General features: G+C 45.5%; 1 protein-coding gene across 2 annotated transcripts in view; it reads right to left on the bottom strand.

Moving 5' to 3' along the window:
* Positions 1–20,383, bottom strand: part of SGSM2 (small G protein signaling modulator 2) — a 127,961-nt gene that overhangs the window by 84,305 nt on the left and 23,273 nt on the right. For both annotated transcript variants that reach the window (XM_055001677.1, XM_055001676.1), the window contains exon 2: positions 19,392–19,467. In XM_055001677.1, the coding sequence (XP_054857652.1) occupies positions 19,392–19,467 (76 nt within the window). The remainder of the gene's footprint in view (positions 1–19,391; positions 19,468–20,383) is intronic.

The raw sequence follows: 20,383 nt of genomic DNA, 5'->3' as shown, positions 1-20,383 counted from the left end.
TTACTCAAATGGGAGGACTGTATTGTAGGGATGGGCTCTCAGATGCTTCGCTAATGAGTTAGGGACTGTAGACTTCACCACTATGTAATATTATTTGTTGCTTTAAATATGTACTCCTATATACCACCTGTGCTCCATGTTGTCTAATGTCAGTCCTAAAATTGATTATGTTCTGTTTCAGTATTTTTTCTTCTCTGTACTGGATTCTTGCTAATACTATGTCTTTTAAACTTGTATCTATTTACCCTATGACACTGTTTATGGAAATGTCCTTGATACTGTACTGAAATGTACTTGATACTGATTGTACTAATCTCATACTGTGTAATCCGCCTTGAGTCTTGGTGAGAAATAAATGACATAAATAAAATAAATAAATATCAATCAGACTTCACGGAAGGTCTATTAACATAAGCATCATTCAAGTTTACGCCCCAACTATAGATGCTGAGGGGAAAGAAATCAAAAACTTTTAAGCAAGTGTCCAAGAAGAGATTGATTATATACCTAAACAAGATATGCTGATAATCATAAGTGAGTGGAATGCAAAAGCAGGAGACAAAGCAGAACCAAACATTGTTGGAAAATTTGGACTAGGATCACGAAATGAAGCAGGAGAGCAACTCATAGCATTTTGTGAATCCAACAACCTGTTCATTGCTAACACATGCTTCAGGCAACCAAATAGACGACTGTATACATGGAAACCACTGGCTGTCAAATACAGGAACCAAACAGGTTACATAATTGGAAGCAGAAGATGAAGAAGCTCTGTCCTCTCTGCTAAAACAAGACCAGGAGCTGGAACTGATCTCAATACAGATCATGAATGGTTAATATCAAAAATTAGAATAAAGCTGAAGAGAAACTCTAAAATAATTACAGTTCCAAAATATAATCTAAATAACATTCCTGAAGAATTTAAAGGCCATGTAAAGAACAGACTTGCATTACTAATTCATTGTGAACTAGAATAACTGTGGGCTGAAACCAAAGATATTATCAAGGAAGAATGTGCAAGGACTATTCCTGTAGCCAAAAGAAAGGAGAAGCCTAAATGGATGTCTGAGGAAACTCTTAAAATTGCTAAAGACAGACAAGAAGCAAAAAGTGACAGAAATATTATTAGAACTCTAAATGCAACTTTTTAGCAAAGTGCACACAAAGACAAGGAAATCTATTATAATAACCAGTGCAAAGAAATAGAACAACAAAAAAGGAAGAACAAGAGATGTGTTCCATACGATACAAGAAATCAAAGGGAAATTCAAAGCACAGCTAGGGATGCTGAAAGATCAACATGGAAATACAGCATCCGATAAGGACAAAATAAAGGAAAGATGGAAACAAAACACAAAGAACTATACGGAAGAGATGGAAGGACGACAGATTCTGCAGTTCCCTTCTCCACTGCTTTTTTCAGTTTTTTTAAAAAAAGTTTCACAACTGGAAACAGGTGAGCCAAATTCCGCATCAAAAAAGCCCAGTTCTGCAATCTGGATAAATGACGCAAAGTGCAGCTACATCTTTTATGTAAGGCATCTATGTGCAGAACTGCAGTAAAACCACTGGGATTTTACCCGCTTTCCATTTTCAAGCTGCCTTCAAAAACAGCAGGAACAAGCAGCTTCCTTGTTTAAACAACAACAGACAGCTAAGACAGCTAAGCTGGCAAGATCCAGTTTTTGAAATGTAACTGTAATTGCATTTTTAAAAACCCTGTTAGCTACCTGCACTTTCCACTGAGAAAGAAGTTTCTCAGTTTATGTTGGAGTTTATGAAGTTTGTGTTGAATAAATAAATGATAAATTAAATGCCATTTGCAAAATTTCACAGAATCTCTGGATTTGGAAGAGGGGATAGAAGTTTTCAGAACCTATCATTTATCATGATTCCGGAGTCTGGAATCCAGGCAGGTAACTGTGTTAGTCTCTAGCAGCAAAATAAACACAGGAGTCCAGTAGCACCTCCAAGACAAAAGCTTCCTCAAGTCAGTGCTCACTTCATAAGGTATATCTGATCAAATGTAAGAGCACATGCATCACAAAAGCTGCTGCTAGAATAAGTATTAGTCTTTAAGGTGCCACTAGCCTCCTGTTGCCCTTCGCAATTCGTATTGGGGAACCTCAGAAATGCAAGCAATAATCCCACTTTAAAATATATACAGAAAGAGATCAAGAAACAACTTTAACACGCTGAGTGGCAAAGAGGAAGAGGCGGGGCAGGGTGAGGGGGACAGCACTGCGCTAATTGTCTTATTACAATAAGCACCAGGAGCAGCCATTAGCTGGCTCGGAAAAAGGCTTGTTGACAGCCAAAGAATAATTAACTGATAATCAGTTCTTCAGCAAGAGAACACAACAAGGAAACAGCCACACGTCTTCAGGTGACGAGAGGTATTTAAAACATCGGAAGGCCAACAGTTGCTACCATGACAACAGTGACAAGGAGGGGGGGGAATTGTTTCCAGATGTGCTTTGCAGGACACAGCATTCTAAACGTACCATGCCAAAGGGAGAAACTGCCGTGAAGAAGTGTTCTTTCCTAAAGCAATAGCTATAGTTTGGTGGTGGCACAGCATGCACATTTTTCTAAGGAGCACACACACACACACAGTGCTGCAGGCAAATGTCACAAAGAAACTATAATTCACAATGAAAGCCACTATGAGATAGTGGTTAGAGTGTTGCACTAGGATGCAGGCGGTGCAGGTTCGAATCCCTGCTCTTCCCGGGATGCTTCATGGGCATCTGGGCCAGCCACTCTTTCAACTCAGCCTTCCTCTCAGGGTTCATGGGGGAAAGGAAAGCCACGTTGTAAGCTGTTTTAAGTCCCCATTAGGGAGAAAAGGAGGGTACAAATATCTAAATAAAATGAAGTCCTCCGGCTCAGGCATCCCCGGCATCCTGTTCTAAAGTTGCTGAGATGTCAGAGTCGGGCTTTTAACAAGGCTGTTGACGCCAGAACAAAAAAACCACAATTTGTGAATGACAAACTGCAGTTAGTTCTAAACTCAGAAATCTTTGATCACAGTGCAATGGGCAAGGGCTATATGCGCTGCAAGATTCCCTGGGCTGTTCTCAAGCTATGGTTCAGTCATAATGTCAGAATGCAGCCCACATGTTTCTACACTACTCTCATTCCATGGCAACAGACGTTGTAGTGTCCGACTTCACTAAGTTCCTACTCAAAATATTACCAGTGCAGATTCTCGAGGGGGGGGGGGGTGTATATAGATACGTATAGATCAGTCTCTCTCACGCATGCGCACCCACTCCTTGAATATGGTTTCCAAACAAAATACTCTTAGTCCTACACTAGGAAAGAGTTCCATCTCTTTCTCTCCCCATCTCCCACGTAATAAATTCTCCTTGCACAACACTTTAGAATTATGAAAACCATTTCAGGGTAGGGGGGGGGCTCTCAATTCATCCACAATGGGGCTTCTAACATTTGAAAATTAATCAGTTTAATTACCAGTAATAGGCTTCAGCACTTGAGCAGAAAATAGATTTTCGTGCTGTTAGAGCCCTCTCCAGTTTGAATGGCGTCTGCAAGTGTATAGACTTGAATGTCAGCGAAAAGGCCATAATCATAGCTTGCCACCGACACAGACCTAAAGGCCCTGCACAAATACATTAACATCGGAAGCTCCCTTTTCATTCCTGTGCACGGAAGGATGTGCTTTGGGCTGTGTTTGGTGGTCTTTGCCTGTGCCAGAAAGAAACTTTTAATGAGTTTATGAGGCTTTCACTCCTTCCTTTCTTTGAGGAACTCAGGGAACCATCCGTGGTCCTGCCCATCATTTATCCTCACAATGACCCTGTGAGGTAGGTAAGGCCAAAAGGTCCAAATTTCCCCAGCTGCATGACAGAGTCAGGAAGTGAAACTGGCCCTCGCAGGTTCTAGTCTAAGCGCCCCGCCATCTTTACTGACAAGTATTCATCCAGCCTCCTCTTGAAAACTGCTATACATTCACTTCATTGATAACCCGCCTTTCTCCCCAGTGGGGCCCCAAAGTGGCTTCCGTTGTTCTCCGCTCCTCCACTTTATTCTCAGCACAACCCTGTGAGGTAGGTTAGGCTGATGGTGTGTGACTGGCTGAAGGTCACCCAGCCAGCTTCCATGCAGGTGTGGGCAGGGAAGTGAAAATGGCCCTGGAGGAAGCCCAGCTGAGCAGCCCCTGCGGTGCTACAAGCCCAGACTTCAGGGGCCGCTGAACTCAGTGGCACCAGCCACAAGCACTGGCTCATCCTTTACCACATCCCACAAAGTGGCAGCAGCGCAAGAGGAGACATCTGGTGTGCTGATACTGATCACCAACAAAAAGTCTGAACCAAGTGGCCTTTGGAGGCGCTGGCAGAGTTGCTGAGACGTGGCCACTAGCAGCTCTCCAGGGCAATGGCGCACCGGAAAATTTCCCAATAAGGTTAATGGCCAATGGGGATTCGAACCTGGCTTCCCCAGATCCTAGTCCAACACTAACTACTGTACAACACTGACTCTCTATATCAAGCCATACATTAACTGATCATCCCCCAATGAGCTATCTGCATGCTCCACCTCTTTTGATGTCATTAGTTTACCTGCTGTGATGTCACAGAAGGGGCAAGAAGTTCTCGTTCCTGCCTTTGCTCTGAGATGACAATTCCAGCCTGCTATCTCACCAAGGACAAGAGTTGCCAGGAGTTACCAACAGCATCTTTTCCTTCACAGGGCCTCTTCAGTGGTGGCATCAGTGTTATAGGAATCACACGGGAGGTCCTTTAATGTCTGTATTCACGCAATAGCTGAAAGGATTTTGTTTCCACATGAATTTGGGCTTGTTTTAAGTTTGAGCAACGTGATGCTTTTTTTATTGCAGAGAATAGATAATTTACCTAATGGATGTGCTTCTGGTTTTATAGTTAGGACCAGCTCCATATGATTGCAGTTTTTATCCTTCAGTAAGCAACCTTTGGGACTGGTTGTTTGACAAGATAGGACTCTTTTTTTAAGGCTTTATGGACTATTTGAAACATGAACAAGGATCCAATGAACAGCAGTCCATTCATGACACCTGACTAGCCAATGAATGAGTCCCTGAAGAATTCAGAACTAGAATGTCCGCATTGTTAAAGCTCTCCTTGGCGAATCCAAGCTCTCCAAGCTTGGAGCTCTCCAAGGCCATGGCAGCGTGGCCTAGGCCGGCCGGCCAGCCTTTTTAAAAAAAAGACCGCAAAAAATTATTAGCGCGCCAGCCGCCCACCACTCTGTGTTTAATTCACGACAAAAGAAGATTGCTGTCTTTTGTAGAGTTTGTTGGATGATTTCCTCCACTACTCCATGAGTTTTGAACCTCTCGTTGAGGTTATGATTCTGGGGAAAGCGGGGGGGGGGGGGGACTGGCAACCAGGGACTTGCACAGAGCCAGTAAATATTCCTGGTTGCTTTTGGCTGTGGGAGGAGGGTGGAAGTGGCTCCTTCATTTACAGGAAAGATGACTAAACTGAGGGACAGGATGGAGGTTAATAATAATAATAATACACAGAGGGGAGGAAGCAGACAGAGAGAACTTTTTCTCCTTCTTCCCAAAATGCTAGAACTCGAGGGCAGGGGATTGAAGATGGACAAGAAAAGGAAATGCTTCTTTACACAAAGCGTGGTTTAAGATGTGGAATTCGCTGCCAGAGGATGTAGCCATGGTCACAGGATGAGACAACTTTCAAAGGAAAATAGGCAGATCCATGGAGCAGAGAGGGTCGATCGGGGCTACTAGCCTCGGTGAGAAAAGGGCACCTCCACAGCCAGAAGCAGTAAACCTCTGACTAATCAGGGGGAGGCCTCAGCCTCCATGCCCTGTTGGTTGACCCTCTAGGGCAGCTGGACTCAGTAGACCACTCGTCTACTGCCTCCATTACTCCACTTTCCAGCCAAAAGAGCAGTTTAGTTGACTGGAAGCATGGGGGCAGATGGAGAAGGAAGAGGAGGAGGAGGAAGATGGGGCTAGGCGTTAATTAAATGTGCAAATCAAAACAGAGTAACAACAGCAGATCTCTCCTCTCAGGTCACAGGGCCAATAAATGGAGCAATCCAACTGAAGTTATTTCATTGACTCATGTCACTGTCTTGAAAATGCATCCCGCCCTTTCAAACACTGCAACGTAAAACTACTCATCGTTGCTGATAAAACTTCCTCTGTGAGGGAAATTCTGCCTGCACGGCCTGCCCCCAGAAACGGGGCCTGCTGGGTGGGACAGGGGTCACGTCTGCCGGCAACAGGCCATCAACTTCTGCTGCTTGCGTATTGCGACTGCACGGATTCTGAGTGCTGCCCCTCAGCAAATCACCCTGAAATCCAGAGATATGACGCAGCTTCTTGGATCCTGCTGGTAATAAATAACACCTTCCCATTATGTCATCCTGTCAGAGGCTATTAATAGCTCTTAATGGATGGACCCGTATGAAGAACCTCCCCTCACTCAGGCAGCAGAGATATTACAAATGCTTCAGGCACTGAAATGATAGCTGCACCTGGCAGAATTTTGGTGTGGCACTTTGCCATCAACACAAGGTGCACCCAGACAATGACGCGGCCTGTGTTGCCTGTTGGCACCATTTGTGACACGACAACGTGCACTGCTGGAGTCTGCATGTCCTGTGCCTGGGTCTAGAAAGGAGGCCATCTTCCTCTGAATTGTTTGGACCAAAGGAATGACCAGACCTAGGGTGGCCGTGTCAGACGGGACTGTGATGGTGGAGTCCTTCAAGGGCCTCAGGACCTCCACTGGCTGGGAGATGGTCAGCCCTCTTGGCTGAACTGACTCTCCGCTGTCCCAGCGTCGCTCTCCTAGAGCCACGTTGTGAAGGCAACTTGCTGCTCCACCGAACAGTCAAGCGTGGCAGGGTGGAGCTCCAGCGAGTGCCAATGTTGGTGAGCAGGCGATGCTCCAGCACACCTGCCAGGACCTGCTTCTGGAGCAGCTGATGGGTGGCCTTCGCTCTCTGTGAGAAGTGACTTGCGCTGGCCTCTTCTGAGGACACGCTGGAACCCACATGTCTGAGATCCTCAGCATTCAGACCCAGATCCGGTGCATCCCTCATCACCAGAAGAAGTTTGTGGGCCATGCAATAAATGTGACTGAGGTTCACTTGCACTGCAATTGCCTGGATATTTAAGCTGCCGTTGGTCACCATGTATCCTGTGGTGACATTCCTGTCCACCTACTGCAGTAAGTGTCTCTTGATGGTGGCAGAGATGTTGGCCACCACGTGTGCCTTATCAAGAACCTCAGCAAGGAGTAAAGCCTTGCAGTAGCCAGCCTGGCAGCCCCCACTGCACCCTGCCTGATGCTGGTTGTCCCACCCTCACCTAGAAGATCATGTGCTTGTCCCCAGCTTGCGCTCAGCAAGGAATGCAGGCTGCGAGTGAGGGCAGGTCTAGGTGCTGGGTGTGAAAAGTACGCTTCTCCAGCAGCTCAGGACAACTATGCCTTCACATCATCTGTGGCAGCCCTGTAAAGGGATGGCAGCCCAGTCCTGCTCAGCAGGGTGTGAGTGCCAAGGAAAGGAATCTTGGAGCAGCCTGCAGAAGACTCACGTCCCCCAAGTCCACCCCAAAGGACACCTCATGTTGCTCCTCCTCCCGCTGCTGAGTCACAATGGTGGGGGGGGGCGTGAGGAGCCCCTGCCCAGTGCCAGTTCCTGCCTCAGGCACTTCTGGGGGCAGCGCTCCTGCAGCAGCTTCAGCAAAGAGGACGTTGCAAGGCCTCTTGCCATCACCAGCCAAGCCAGAGGCTGGGGAGGCGGGTGGAGGGCAGCTATGGGGCAGGCAAGTGTGCGGAAAACTGCAGCCCCTTCCCTCCCCCCTTGCTACTCTTGCCACTCTTCTGCTTTGCCTTTCCCCCAGGGCCCCAATGGACTCCTCTCCTCTCACTCATTCGACCCCCACTAGAACAACTGGTACTTTCAGAGCAGACCTAGCACTACACTCACTAACACAACACTAACCCCCCACTCTTGCATAGCCAACTCTGACTAACCTACTGTCAAGGCTGGATAATTGTTGTGGGTCTAACCTGGAGGTGGAAAAATGTTCTCTTATTAAAAAGCCTTACTTAGGTTACGTTATATTATTCTAACTACACACTGGAAGAAGCTTAACTCTTGTTCAAGAATCAAACAACTTCCTTTTTGAAAACCAGAGACTAGTACAGGTCAGCCTATGGATACAAACAGTTCTTTTCTACAACCACCTGGACAAGAGACCAAGACAAGAGACCAAGAACAAGGTGAGAGGCCTACTTAAGTTGTTGTTGTTGTTGTTGTTGTTGTTGTTGTTGTTGTTGTTGTTGTTGTTGTTGTTGTTGTTGTTGTGGGGCCTGTTTATCTGTTAGACAGCAAAACCTGAGCCCTTCTTAATGCTCACACAAACCTCTTTAGGGGAAAACTCTGTTGGTTATCATGCTGAAAATTAATTTGTTTTTAAACAAGGCCTACACCTCACCTACATTAAAAATCTTATGAAAAGTTGACCTAGCAACAACTACTCAGAAGTCAGAACAACCCAACAAGAGAGCCCCCCCCCCAAAGTGCTCAGGAAACAAAAACAATAAACAACTGCAGTGCAGAACAACAGCCTCTTACAGGTAAAAAGCAATACCCCCACAACAAGAACAGCAAGCAATCTCTTTAGCAATCTCTCCTCCCACAAGAACAGCAATAGCAAGCAACTAAACCAACGGGAAAAAGCAATCTACCCCCACAAGAAAGGAACTAACACAGCAAGCAAATTCTAAAACCAACAATAAAAGAACCACAACTCTTAACAGCAGCAGCAACCATCAGAAAACAAGTAAAACCACCACCACCACCCCACAACAGCAAAAGCAGTTATTAAATAAACTGAAAGTTAAGAAAACTGCCCCTTTCCCCACACTTAACCCTAAACCTTCTCAACCCAACACTAGGCCAACCACCCCCCTCCAAAAAACCAGGGGAAAAACAACAAAACTATGACTCTCAAACCAGGCAGAAATTCCACAGGTGGTCCTCCAGGTAAGCAGGCTCAGCAGCAGTTCCTCGGATTTTCCTCCAAGCAGACAGCAGTAATCCAAATTGCAGTTCCAAAGGCAATGGCGGTATATCCAAAAGGCAGACTGAGTCCCAGAATAGCCAGAGGCTAAGAGCACTCACAGCACAGCCTTCAAAAATCTCACTCAAACTTGCGTCTGCTCTGCTCTAAGCCTGGCCTGGCTCTTGCAAGAATTTGAAAAAAGTTCTCCCATCAAAGAATCCTTGTGATTGGCTGGATAACTAGAGCTCCTCCACCCACTGGTCGGTCGGTCGGTCGGTCGGTCACTCACTCACTCACTCACTCACTCCTCCTCCCTTCTGCTGCCTGGGGGGAAAAGGCCCCAGGAAAAAACAGCAAGGGAGAAGCCAGCCAGCTTTAAAATGGCTGGCACAGTGATTCTTGGATAAACTCAAATATTTAGGTTTTATTCAAGAATCCAGTGTTTGGTATACCCAAACATATCCAGATTTATCTGGGTATGCCAGATATAGCTGAATAATACCAGTAAGAATTTATCTGGGTATATTTTTTTATCCAGGAATACTGAATCGCACATCCCTAGGAAAACACTCAGGAGAGAATGGGAATTGGCAGAGCGAATCATGCACAGAGACCCATTTAATTTAACCATATTCAAAATTCTAATTTTAAAGCCCTACTGAAGGGTTTGGTGGGGGAAATATATCTAAGCTCAACCAAGCAGGATTTATGCTGGCACCTGAAAGGCAAACTGCCAAGATGAATTTCGGCTTTCGAAAGCAAATTTTGGTACTCAAACAGTGCCAGAAACGTTTCACCAACACCCTTTAAAGCCTCACAGGCCCAAGAAATTTGTCAGAGGGCTGGGGGCTGAATCCCCAGGGTCTCTCTGGTGGTGCATTCCTTCTAAGCTGAGTTACGCCCTTCTAAACTCATCGACTTCAATGGACTTGGATGGATGTGACGCTGCTTAGAATTGCACTGTGAGCTGAGGGGGGAAAGGCTCCCAATGATTTATCTCCTTCCACAATTCCTCGTGGACCACAAATATATTAACTATTTAAACATATTCATGAAGTATAAAATAGTGCCATTGATACAGTTCAGGAATACATAATATTACAGAATATATCTCGCTATTTATCTGTCTAGCACATTTTTATCCCACCCTTTCACCACGGGATTCAGGATGTCATATATGGTTCCTTTCTTCCACATTTTATGTTCACAAAAACCCTCTGGTGTAGGAGAGAGAGAGAGAGAAAGAGTGTAAGTCACTGACCTAAGATTGCCTAGTTAGTTTTATAGTTGACTGACAACTTGAGCCAAAGCTCTCTTGTTGTTGTCTAACACTCTAACCATTATAACACTACTTCTCTTAAACCCACTGGCTATTCTTTTAGGATATTTAAAGGAATGTGCATTCTTAAAGATTTTATATTTTACAGTCAGGCACAAAAGTTATTGATGCTAAGCACTGAGTTTCAAATTGCCCCCACAGCCAGGGTGGTATTGCAGAGTATCAGCTTAGCACTGCTTAGTTCCATGCCCGTATACATTCTCTACTGTGAAGCAACCTGAGTGACTCGGGGCCAGTCCTTCAATTCCAATCGCTCCCTGACTACCTCAGAGGGTTACTGTGATCATAAAGTGGAAGCTGGGGAGGGAACAAGGGGATATTACCTCGTTCTCCTAGGAGGAGAATAAAAACAGGATTCATAGATCAGACTGGCTTCTGGGGAGAGAGGCACATCACAAAGAATTAACAAGCATGGCACATATCAAAGAGGGGGCTGAGCTCAATGGAGGAAATGTTCTTTCCTCTCTCCAAATTGCAGGGCAAACTGTACTATTCTCTGTTTCTGTCCAGGGACTTCTGGGAATTTAAAAACAATTATTCTTAAATACACTGTGTGAGAGCAAAGTCCCATGGGAGAGTGTTTGTGCCTGTCTGAGTCACTTTTAAAGCAGATATAAGTGTCCAAAAACACTATCTGATATTAAATTAAGCGGACCTCTAGCAAAAGGGAAAGCAGTTAGCAAATCGTCTGAAAGATCCCCCCCAACACCCACAAATGCTCCAGTTAAGCACCATGGACAGCTCCAGCAGCCAGCCCAGGGGCTTCTGTTGCAAGCATTTCTAAAACCCATAACGGGTCACAGTTGCAGCAGGCTTGCTTTCTACTGTCAGCCCAGGAACTGAAATCAGAAGGACTCGATTTAAAAGATTACAACAGACATTTGAAACTACCTTTGCTGGCTTTCCCCAGCAGCTTCTGGCTCTTCCCCTGTGTTTATCCTGACAGAACACTGAACTAGCAGTTGGCAGAGTGAGGGACCAGCACAGTTAACTTCTGCAAGTGTCCAGCATGCTGGGACGTAACAACAATCACAACTGCATTCACAATTTTATTACTTTGTTAAATTTAATAATGTATCATGGTGAACAGCATTGTTACTTGCACTGTTTTTGCATTTGTAATATTAATAAATTTTTAAAAAAACAATAACAACTGCACTTATATACCACTCTTCCAGACTGATTAGTGCCCCACTCGGAGTGGTGAACAAAGTCAGCATTATTATCAAGCTCACAATACAGCTGGGGAGCTGGGCTGAGGAGAGGCTTACCCAAGGCCACCTACTGAGCGCATGGCAGTAGCGGCATTCAAACCAGCAGAATGCGGATTCCCAACCCAACCACTTCACCACCATGCTACTGCAGCTCTCATTAATAATAACTGTGCTTATATATCACCCTTCTAAACAGATAAGTGCCCCACTCAGAGCAGTGAACAAAGTCAGCATCATTACACACACAGAGACATCACACACACACATTATTACAGCACAATACAGCTGGGGAGCTGGGGCTGAGAGGAGCGGCTTACCCACCTCCTGACTACGTGGCAGTAGTAGGATTCCAACCTGCAGAGTGCTGATTCCCAGTCCAACCACTTCACCACTGTGCTACAGCAGCTTCAGTTATGATGGGCGTGAGCCTGCCCTACTCCTATTATTAATATCCGGCCCACTCGACCCATCAAGTCAACAGTGCACCCAAATGGTAACATCCTCAGAGCTGCAATTCAGCAGAGCTGGTATCTTCAAGATAATTATATTAGTAATTTATTATTTTATTTATTTGCTTCATTTATACCCTTTTCCCCCAGCAGGGATCCAAACTGGCTTCCGTTGTTCTCCTCTCTGCTATTTTATTCTCACGATAACCCTCTGAGGTAGGTTAGGCTGAGTATGTGACTGGCCCAAGGTCACCCAGCAAGCTTCTGAGAAAGAGGGAGAATTTGACACTCTAACCACTGCACATCACTGTTTTTGCACCTTTCCTGTCCAACTTCTGACACCGTGGCTACCAAGGAGGGGAAGGTGGAAGACCGGGATGGGATGCAGTCACTGGTGTATAACACAGGCAGGCTTCCCCCTCCACAACTGCTGCCTGAACTTGACCTAGAAGGTAGAATGGTTGGGAAAAATGTTTCTGCTTAAATAGGTACCACACGACCAATCACTACCTTGCAGCAATGCTTTTCACTATTCCAGGTGGGAAATCCCAACCTAAAGTGCAGACACTAAAGAGGACAAAGCCATGTGGTACCCCACACACTCATAAAAACAACGCCAGTTGGACATCATCTCTGGAATATCCTAAAGCAACAGAAAAATTGATCGCATCTTGGTCAGGATGCAGAAAATGCTGCCAGGCTGAAATGTTCAGATTAGCCTTTGGGTAGAGCACTGATTGTTTCTGAATAGTAAAGAGTCCAGTAGCAACTTTAAGACTAACCAACTTTATTGTAGCAGAAGTTTTGAGAACTACAGTAAATGAACAAGGTGGGGGGAGATCCCACAAACTCAGGGAGAGACGGATCTTTCTTAGTACTTGAGGACCTTAAGAACAAAAATGCCAAGGACTGAACCTGGGGCCTTTTACAAGCAAAAACAAATGCTCTAACACCCTCTGAAACACAAGAAATACAGAACAGCCCTACAGTGAGTCAGATCATTAACGCACCTAGTCTGGTACTACCTGCTTTGGCAGTGGTTCAAGTCTGGGGCTTTCCAGTTTAGAAAAAAGGCAACTAAGGGAGAGGGGAGGAACAAGCTAGAGGTATATAAAATTAGATAAAGACAGCAGAGAGAACTTTTTCTCCGTCTTCCATAATACTAAATTTCAGGGAAGCTGATGGGCAACAGATTCAGGACGCACAAAATGAAGGGTTTTTTTTTCACTCAACACGTAATTAAATTGTGGGATTCACTGCCAGTGGATGCAGTTATGGCCAGGAGCAATAATGTCAAAAGGGATTTAGGCTGATTCCTGGAGGACACGAGCCAAGACGACTAAAGGGGACCTCCGTACCAAAAGCAGGGAAGCTCTGCACGCCCGTGCCAGGAAGCAATGCGAGGAAGCCCTGTCTGTGGGCTCTCAAGGGCCACTGTTTGGCCAGGGAATAAAACAGGATGGGGAACAGACGGCCCACTGGTCTGATCCACCTCTTCTTACGTTCTCACGTTCTCCAAGACCTCAGGCAGAGAAAAACATTCCTGACAATTTTCTTTGGATATCCAGGGAGTCGTATTTGATGTTTGAGCTCCTGGAAGACTACACATTTTGAAAGAAAATCAGGCCCTGTCCCATTTTGTAAATATAAAGCAGATCATCTTGGAGCAGTTTAGATCTTTAGCAAACAGCTTCTCTAAATTTGGAACACAATTTGGCAGACTTTAGACTCAAATGGGGCTCCTGCCTAATATCTCCCTTTGCTTCTTCACAGTTTAGTTTATTGATTTATTTAGGTGAGATCTAAAAAACTGCAAGCAGAGCTAAGCTCAGGGGAAAGATCCTTTTGACTGCTTCTTGCTGTAGACCCTGGGATAGCAGACACTCAGGAACGGTACCAAATGTACCATGGGGTCTGCACTGGGAAGAAGGTAGAAATCCTCCCACTAGGGATGCTAGTCCCCTGGCCAGGGGCAGTTTCAGACTAATTCAGGTCACTGCATAGCGCAAGAGTGCTGGTGCGCTCCACAGCGGCTGAATCCAGGCCCAATTTGGCATGAATCAGCCCAGATTCAAGCCGAATCGGGCCACTGCATAGTGCGGGTGCACTGCCGTGCTCCACAGTAGCCCAATTTGTCCAGATTTAGGCCTGAATTTGGCTGAATTGGGCCCAAATTTGGGCTGAATCAGGCCCCAATTCGGACCCCTTGGGAATATGGGAGCACTCCCAGGGCACCCCGTGACTGGCGTGATGATGTCACTTCCAGGAAGTGATGTCATCACGCAAGCCAAGATAATGACAAAGGTAGGAGCTGTGCCCCACATCTCCTGCCGGGGGGGGGGGGTCAGGGGACTTGGCAACCCTCCCTCCCACCACACCCTGGCATGACTAGACAGGAGGGGAGAGTTTGGATCTAACCCAGCTACTGTTGTATTCAGTATTAACCAATCCAAGTCATTAATTTTTGGGAAAGCTGGCTAGAAATATTTTGACAAACAATTATTTTCCATTCCCCTCCTTGCGCGAATTTTGTGCCACCACACAGGCATTCACCAGGCAGATTTCAAAGGACCACAAAGCGCTTCCTAAGCAGGCAACATTCGGATAGCCCTGCAAGGTGGGACCAGCATTTCATCTCCTTCTCCAAAGTGAGTAATGCCGGCATCTACTTATTCTATTCTTTAAAAAAATTCCACCCTCCCTCCAGGGAGCTCATGGTCACACACGTGGCCCACTTTGCCCCATTTTATCCTCACAACAATCCTGTGAGGTAGGCTAGGCTGCCAGACTGAAAGAAATGGTGTGTGTGTGTGTGTCCATGTGTATGAGAGGGAGGGGGTTATTCCAGACTAAGACCAGGAAAAGTAACTCTGTATAGGATTGTACTGCCCACAAACTTCATAGCAGTGTAGGAATTTGAACTCAGATCTCTTCCACCACAGCCCAATACTAATCAGTGCCCACATTGCCTCTCAATCATTATCGCTCCTGCCATTCAGGAAGCCCAAGAAAGAAAGACAAAATCCTCACTGATTGGTAGACAAGTTTTCAAATCAACTTTGCTACACTGACAGTCAAGAGAGAAAAATATACCTCTCTGCCTACAGCAAATGTATCGCTCTGAGTAGGGGCAGTTTCCAAAAGGGTATGCAAAGGAGTATGACACTGAGCCAGATTTAGTTGGGGAACGCATATACACACCAATAAACCGCGGCCATAGAAAACAGTTTCTGAAGCTCAAGCGCTGGCCTCTCTCCATTCAATTAGTCAAGGTGCGAACCAAACAGCCTGTCTCACCTCCAGCATTCAGAGTGTTTAATTACGCTTCTCCCCTGGAGCTTCAGGCAGCTGCCCCCTGAACACCTTCTAACAACTGTTCAAGTCTGCTGACAGCAAGAGAGAGGTGAGCTAACAGTGGGCTAACCTGTGGCTCTTTGCCTCAAATGGGATATTGCGTAGGGCTCTGGAGAGGCAGCACACGGAGCTTCGAAATAAATATGGCACATCCACAGTGAAAAGAGAAGGAAGATTGGGCCGTTTGGCCAGCCGGGTTGGGCTGAAGTGGCGAGTTGCATTTGAATTCTGGGTTAGTGAATGGACACAGTTACAGAGGTGCCTTCATGCCTTCAAAGCTCTAGGCTTTCCCCCTCTCTTCCTCCACTATCAATATGGAAATGGAAACTACATTGGAGAAACTCCAGCAAAAAAGAGCAGCAAGAGCCCTCACACACAGGAATTCAAGGGCACTGCCCAACGAGCATCTGTGGATCAAAGCTAATGAATGTATCACGTTAATAATCAGAACCTAAACATAATCAGTTTCCAGCGGGGCAGTGAAGACCTAAGAGGACTCCTACAGAACACCAAACTGACGGCCAAACCAGATGCGGCCGTCATGTCATTAAAAACACACAGACACACAAATGGAATAGGCAGGCAAGGGGTGCTTAAACCGTGCCCCTTCCCATGTCTTACACTTTGCATCTAGCGTTTCCTCACAGCCTGTCTCTCTTCTAGTATCTGTACTAGACTGCAAGAAAGAGCCTTAAACAGACAGAGTAAAGTAAGTTAAGGTGAGCAAAAAGACAGGGGTTTCATTTAAAAAACATTAGATCATACGTGTGTACATATCCATGGTCCCCACAGTCTAACTCAACCCTTATTTTGGCAGCTTCAGCAGCCACAAGGGAGTTTTCCTATCTCCCTATGGCCCCTATCCAATAAGGACAGCTTCAGGAAGGAGAGGTCTGCAGAATCCCTTTTTCCTCTTCTCTCTCCCCATGCCAGGTGGCCAAGACAGAGCCCACCGGAGGTGACTGCGCTTTAGCCTTACACAGCCAGCCTTTAAACACCCAACAGCGTAACTCTCTAGTTTCCCTTCTCCCATTCGCCACCAGATTTCCAGATCCTCCAGACCGTGTCCTGGAGGGTGCCTCTGTTGCCAGGGCTCGGTTCTCCTGGCTTCCCCTCATCCTTATCCTCCCAGCATCAGGGTTGCCCTGACCACAGAGAGGTAGAGCACAAAAGCAGCAGCAATGACTTTCTTCCAGCCACAGTTCGGCTGGGGGAGACATAACTTCATCCCCTAACTGCTTGGTGGACCACAGTCCCATAATCAATACATTTTGGAAAGAAGTCTTAGATCAAATTCAACAAATTGCAAGTTATAAAATTCCACTAAACCCTGTGTAAGTGGCAAAGTGCTGCCCGACTAGGATCCAGGGGTGCAGGTTCAATTAATTCCCCGCTCAGCCACGGAAGCCTCCCTGGGCGACCTCGGGCCAGTCACACTCTCTCAGCAGAACTGATAGGAGGATAAAATGGTGGTGGAGAGACCAATATTTTAAACTGCTTTGAGTCCCTTGTTGGGAAGAAAAGCAGAGTATAAATATCTAAATAAAAATAAATAAGCATGCCGAAACTAGGGAAATTGCATCATGACCAGTTACTTATTGCTATTCTGAACAGTGATGGTGTCAATCTTGTATCCACAAGAGAAATAATATATATACATATGTCAATCCAAGCTAACACTTCATGCAGCCGACAAAGTGGGCTCCAGCCACGACATTTGCCAGTCTTTAAGGTGCCATTTGGACACGCTGTTGTTTTTGCTGCCACTGATTAACAGGGCTATACCTCTGCCACGTAACTCAGTTGCAATCTGGCCTGCTTTACCACCTCTGGAATTTTGCTACTTTTCAATTTGTGCTCGTAACCCAGCAACAGCAAAGAATTATTGTCAATAATCCACTACCCACAATATCGGCAACAACTCTAAAAGCAGCCTTCCCACAAGAAAAGAAGCCTAGAGGGAAAATATTTTTTACTGTCTGAAAATCAATTAAAAATCACTACCTTTCAGCAGCAAGCCTGATCAGGTCTAATAACAGCCAGCTCCTTGCAGCAGCCATCTGAGACGTCCAGCTGCAGCGTGAGAGGAGAAGGAGCAGGCCGGAAGAGGTACCAGCACACAACGCGGCTCTCTATCAGCACAGGCGACTGGCCCACCTAGCTGAGTGTTTACTGGCAGCATCCCTCCAGGAGGACGGGGAGAGGTCTTTCCAGCCGGGCAATTAAAAACAACTCAAAAAACCAACATTTCCACAAGACGACCCAAGTCTGAAACTTAATAAGAGAACCTCCATGTTCAGAGACATGAACCTCCATGTTCAGGTATCTCGAATCCCAGTTGCTCAGGGACAACAGGGGCTTTGGCCTTGACACCCCTGTAGGCTTTCTGGGGGGAGGCACAGTTGGAAACAGGATGCTGTGCTAGATGGACTGTTGCTCGGATTAAGCAGGGGAGGCACAACACTGTCAAATGATTGTAATGACAACACCCAGGCTCTATACATGGCCTCTCAAGAGTGACAGAAAAAGCTTCAAAAAGAACATTTTCTCCACAAGCAAGAAGATCCCAGCTGGAAAGTGAACGATAGAACCTCCACATTCAGAAGAAGTGTACCACAGAATCCTAGTTGCTGGGGAGGGTGGCAACATGGCTTTGGCCTCCATGTCCTTGTTGGTCTGTTAACAAAAGAACTGCCTGCCTTGAGTGGGGGGGGGGTGTTGAATCTGGAATATCCAAGTTTGAAACCCCACTCTGCCATGGAAGTTTGTGTGTAACCTCTGACTAGTCGCTCTATCTCAATCTAGCCAGTTTGGTGTAGTGGTTAAGAGCACGGGACTCTAATCTGGAGAGCCGGGTTTGATTCCCCACTCCTCCACGAAGCCAGCTGGGTGACCTTGGGTAGTCACAGCTCTTTCAGAGATCTCTCAGCCGCACCCACCTCACAGGGTGATTGTTGTGGGGTAATAATAACACTTTGTAAACCGCTCTGAGTGGGCATTAAGTTGTCCTGAAGGGCGGTATATAAATTGAATGTTATTATTATCCTACTTCACAAGGCTGCTGTTCGCGGGATAAAATAGGAGAGAGGTAAAGGATGTTCTAAGATGCTTTGCACTCCCTTGGTGGGAGAAAAGCACAGTATACCCAGATTAATTAGGTTTATACACATTACCATTTCCCATCTTTCCTTGCACTACCTCTTTGTCCTTCTTCCTTGATATTAGCACAGCCTGGGTTACATATTTGCACTCAAACTTCTTAGCCTCTTAAACAATATAATCCAAGCAAAGCATAAAATGTGGCTTGCTTTCTATTGGGGGTCTAGTTCTTTCACACTCTGGTGTGGCATAGTGGTTAAGTGGTTGGGTTGCAAGCTAGCACCCTGCTGGTTCAAATCCCATGAGCTCTGCAGGTGGCCTTGGGCAGGCCCCTCCTCTCAGCAGCTCTCCAGCTGTATTGTGGGGAGAATAACACTGACTTTGTTTATTGTTCTGAATAGGCACTAATCTGTCCAGAAGAGTGATATCCAAATGAACTGTTACTATATTTTAACTGCCAGAAGCTAAAAGCATTTGCAGTAAAGGCACTGTACGAACCCACAGGGGAAATGGTGAAGAGAAAAAGGCTGAGCTCTGCTTACAATCAACGTAAGGGTTTAAGGTGAGACCCTCGGGATCGGTCCAAAGGTCCCTCTAGTCTGTCTGCAAGTAAGGCATGGAGGCCCCTGCTGCAGCCTGCCTGTCCTGTCCCTCCCCCCCACCCCACGCCCTCCAGTATTCAGAGCTTTACTACCTCTCACAATAGCGGCTCCACTTTCTTGTCATGGTCAACAGCCATTGATGGAGCTTTCAAGAATTCAAGTCATCTGAGCCAGAAGCCATTCATGACATTCTGTGGCTGAGAGTTCCACAAGCTAATGACACATTGTGCAAGGAAGCACTTACCTATCACTAGTCACTAAAAGATAAGAACTACTTACCACATAATGCAATGACGTGGCTGCTGTCTTCGTGCACGAACTTTCGGGTGACAGCCTCTTCCATTATCTGTTTCACCTGAAAGAGAGAGAAAATCATCAAGAGTCATTTTAGCACTCTCTGCAGTTTGATAAATATTGGATACTTTGCTTGTGGGTCTTCCTCCTATGTCAGGGGTTGGCAGTCTACGGATCCAGAGCCAAATGTGGCTCAATATGGAAAATATGGCTTTTTAAAAACGAAAATGAAAACTTCAAGTTAAGGTGTATTGGAGAGAAGGGTGAGAGGCTAGAATAATCAGCATGGGAAGGGAACAGCAGGCAAAGCTTCTTTGCCAATAATCCAAAGGTGAACTATGCAGATTTATCCTAACACAATAATGTACAATTATATGCAATAGGATGCTCTGGTTTATTTATTTTTTTTACTTTTTATTTTAATATTTTAAATTTTTAATACACAACAAAACAAACTGTAGAACATTAAAGTGCGAATAAATGCAACCATCAAGAGAATACAGTCTTGGTTATTTAACTTGGAACACAAAGGAAGGGTTATGAACATTGTACAACCACGTATAGACTTGGAATACAATATCCATTTATAGAGCAAAGGGATTGAAAGGGTTAGGCTTATCAGGTTTTATTCCTATTTTGGCAATATACTCCAGAACGGGGAGCCATGTTTCCAGTGCTGATCCCAAATTCTTCTGTGCCACATGGAGATTGTTGAAGATTCAGGATCTTTCCAGCTTGCAGCTGTAGTAGCCTTAGCTGCTGCCAAAAGAACTGCAATAATTTTTTTAGAATTTAATAGTATATCCACATCCAACCACAGATTAATTAATATCAGTTTGGGAGTCACTGGAATAGTGTAATTGGTAATTCTTTGTATATGGGATATTAGACCAGAATGTTTTTTATATGGGGGCAATGCCACCAGCAATATATATTAAGAGCCTATTTCCCCACGTTTTCCAGCAATAGGGAGAAAC

The sequence above is a fragment of the Eublepharis macularius genome, chromosome 17, assembly GCF_028583425.1.
Source record: "Eublepharis macularius isolate TG4126 chromosome 17, MPM_Emac_v1.0, whole genome shotgun sequence".
Taxonomy (NCBI): Eukaryota; Metazoa; Chordata; class Lepidosauria; order Squamata; family Eublepharidae; genus Eublepharis; species Eublepharis macularius.
Note: the sequence above shows the minus strand (reverse complement) of the source record. Positions and strands in the feature narration are given on the sequence as shown.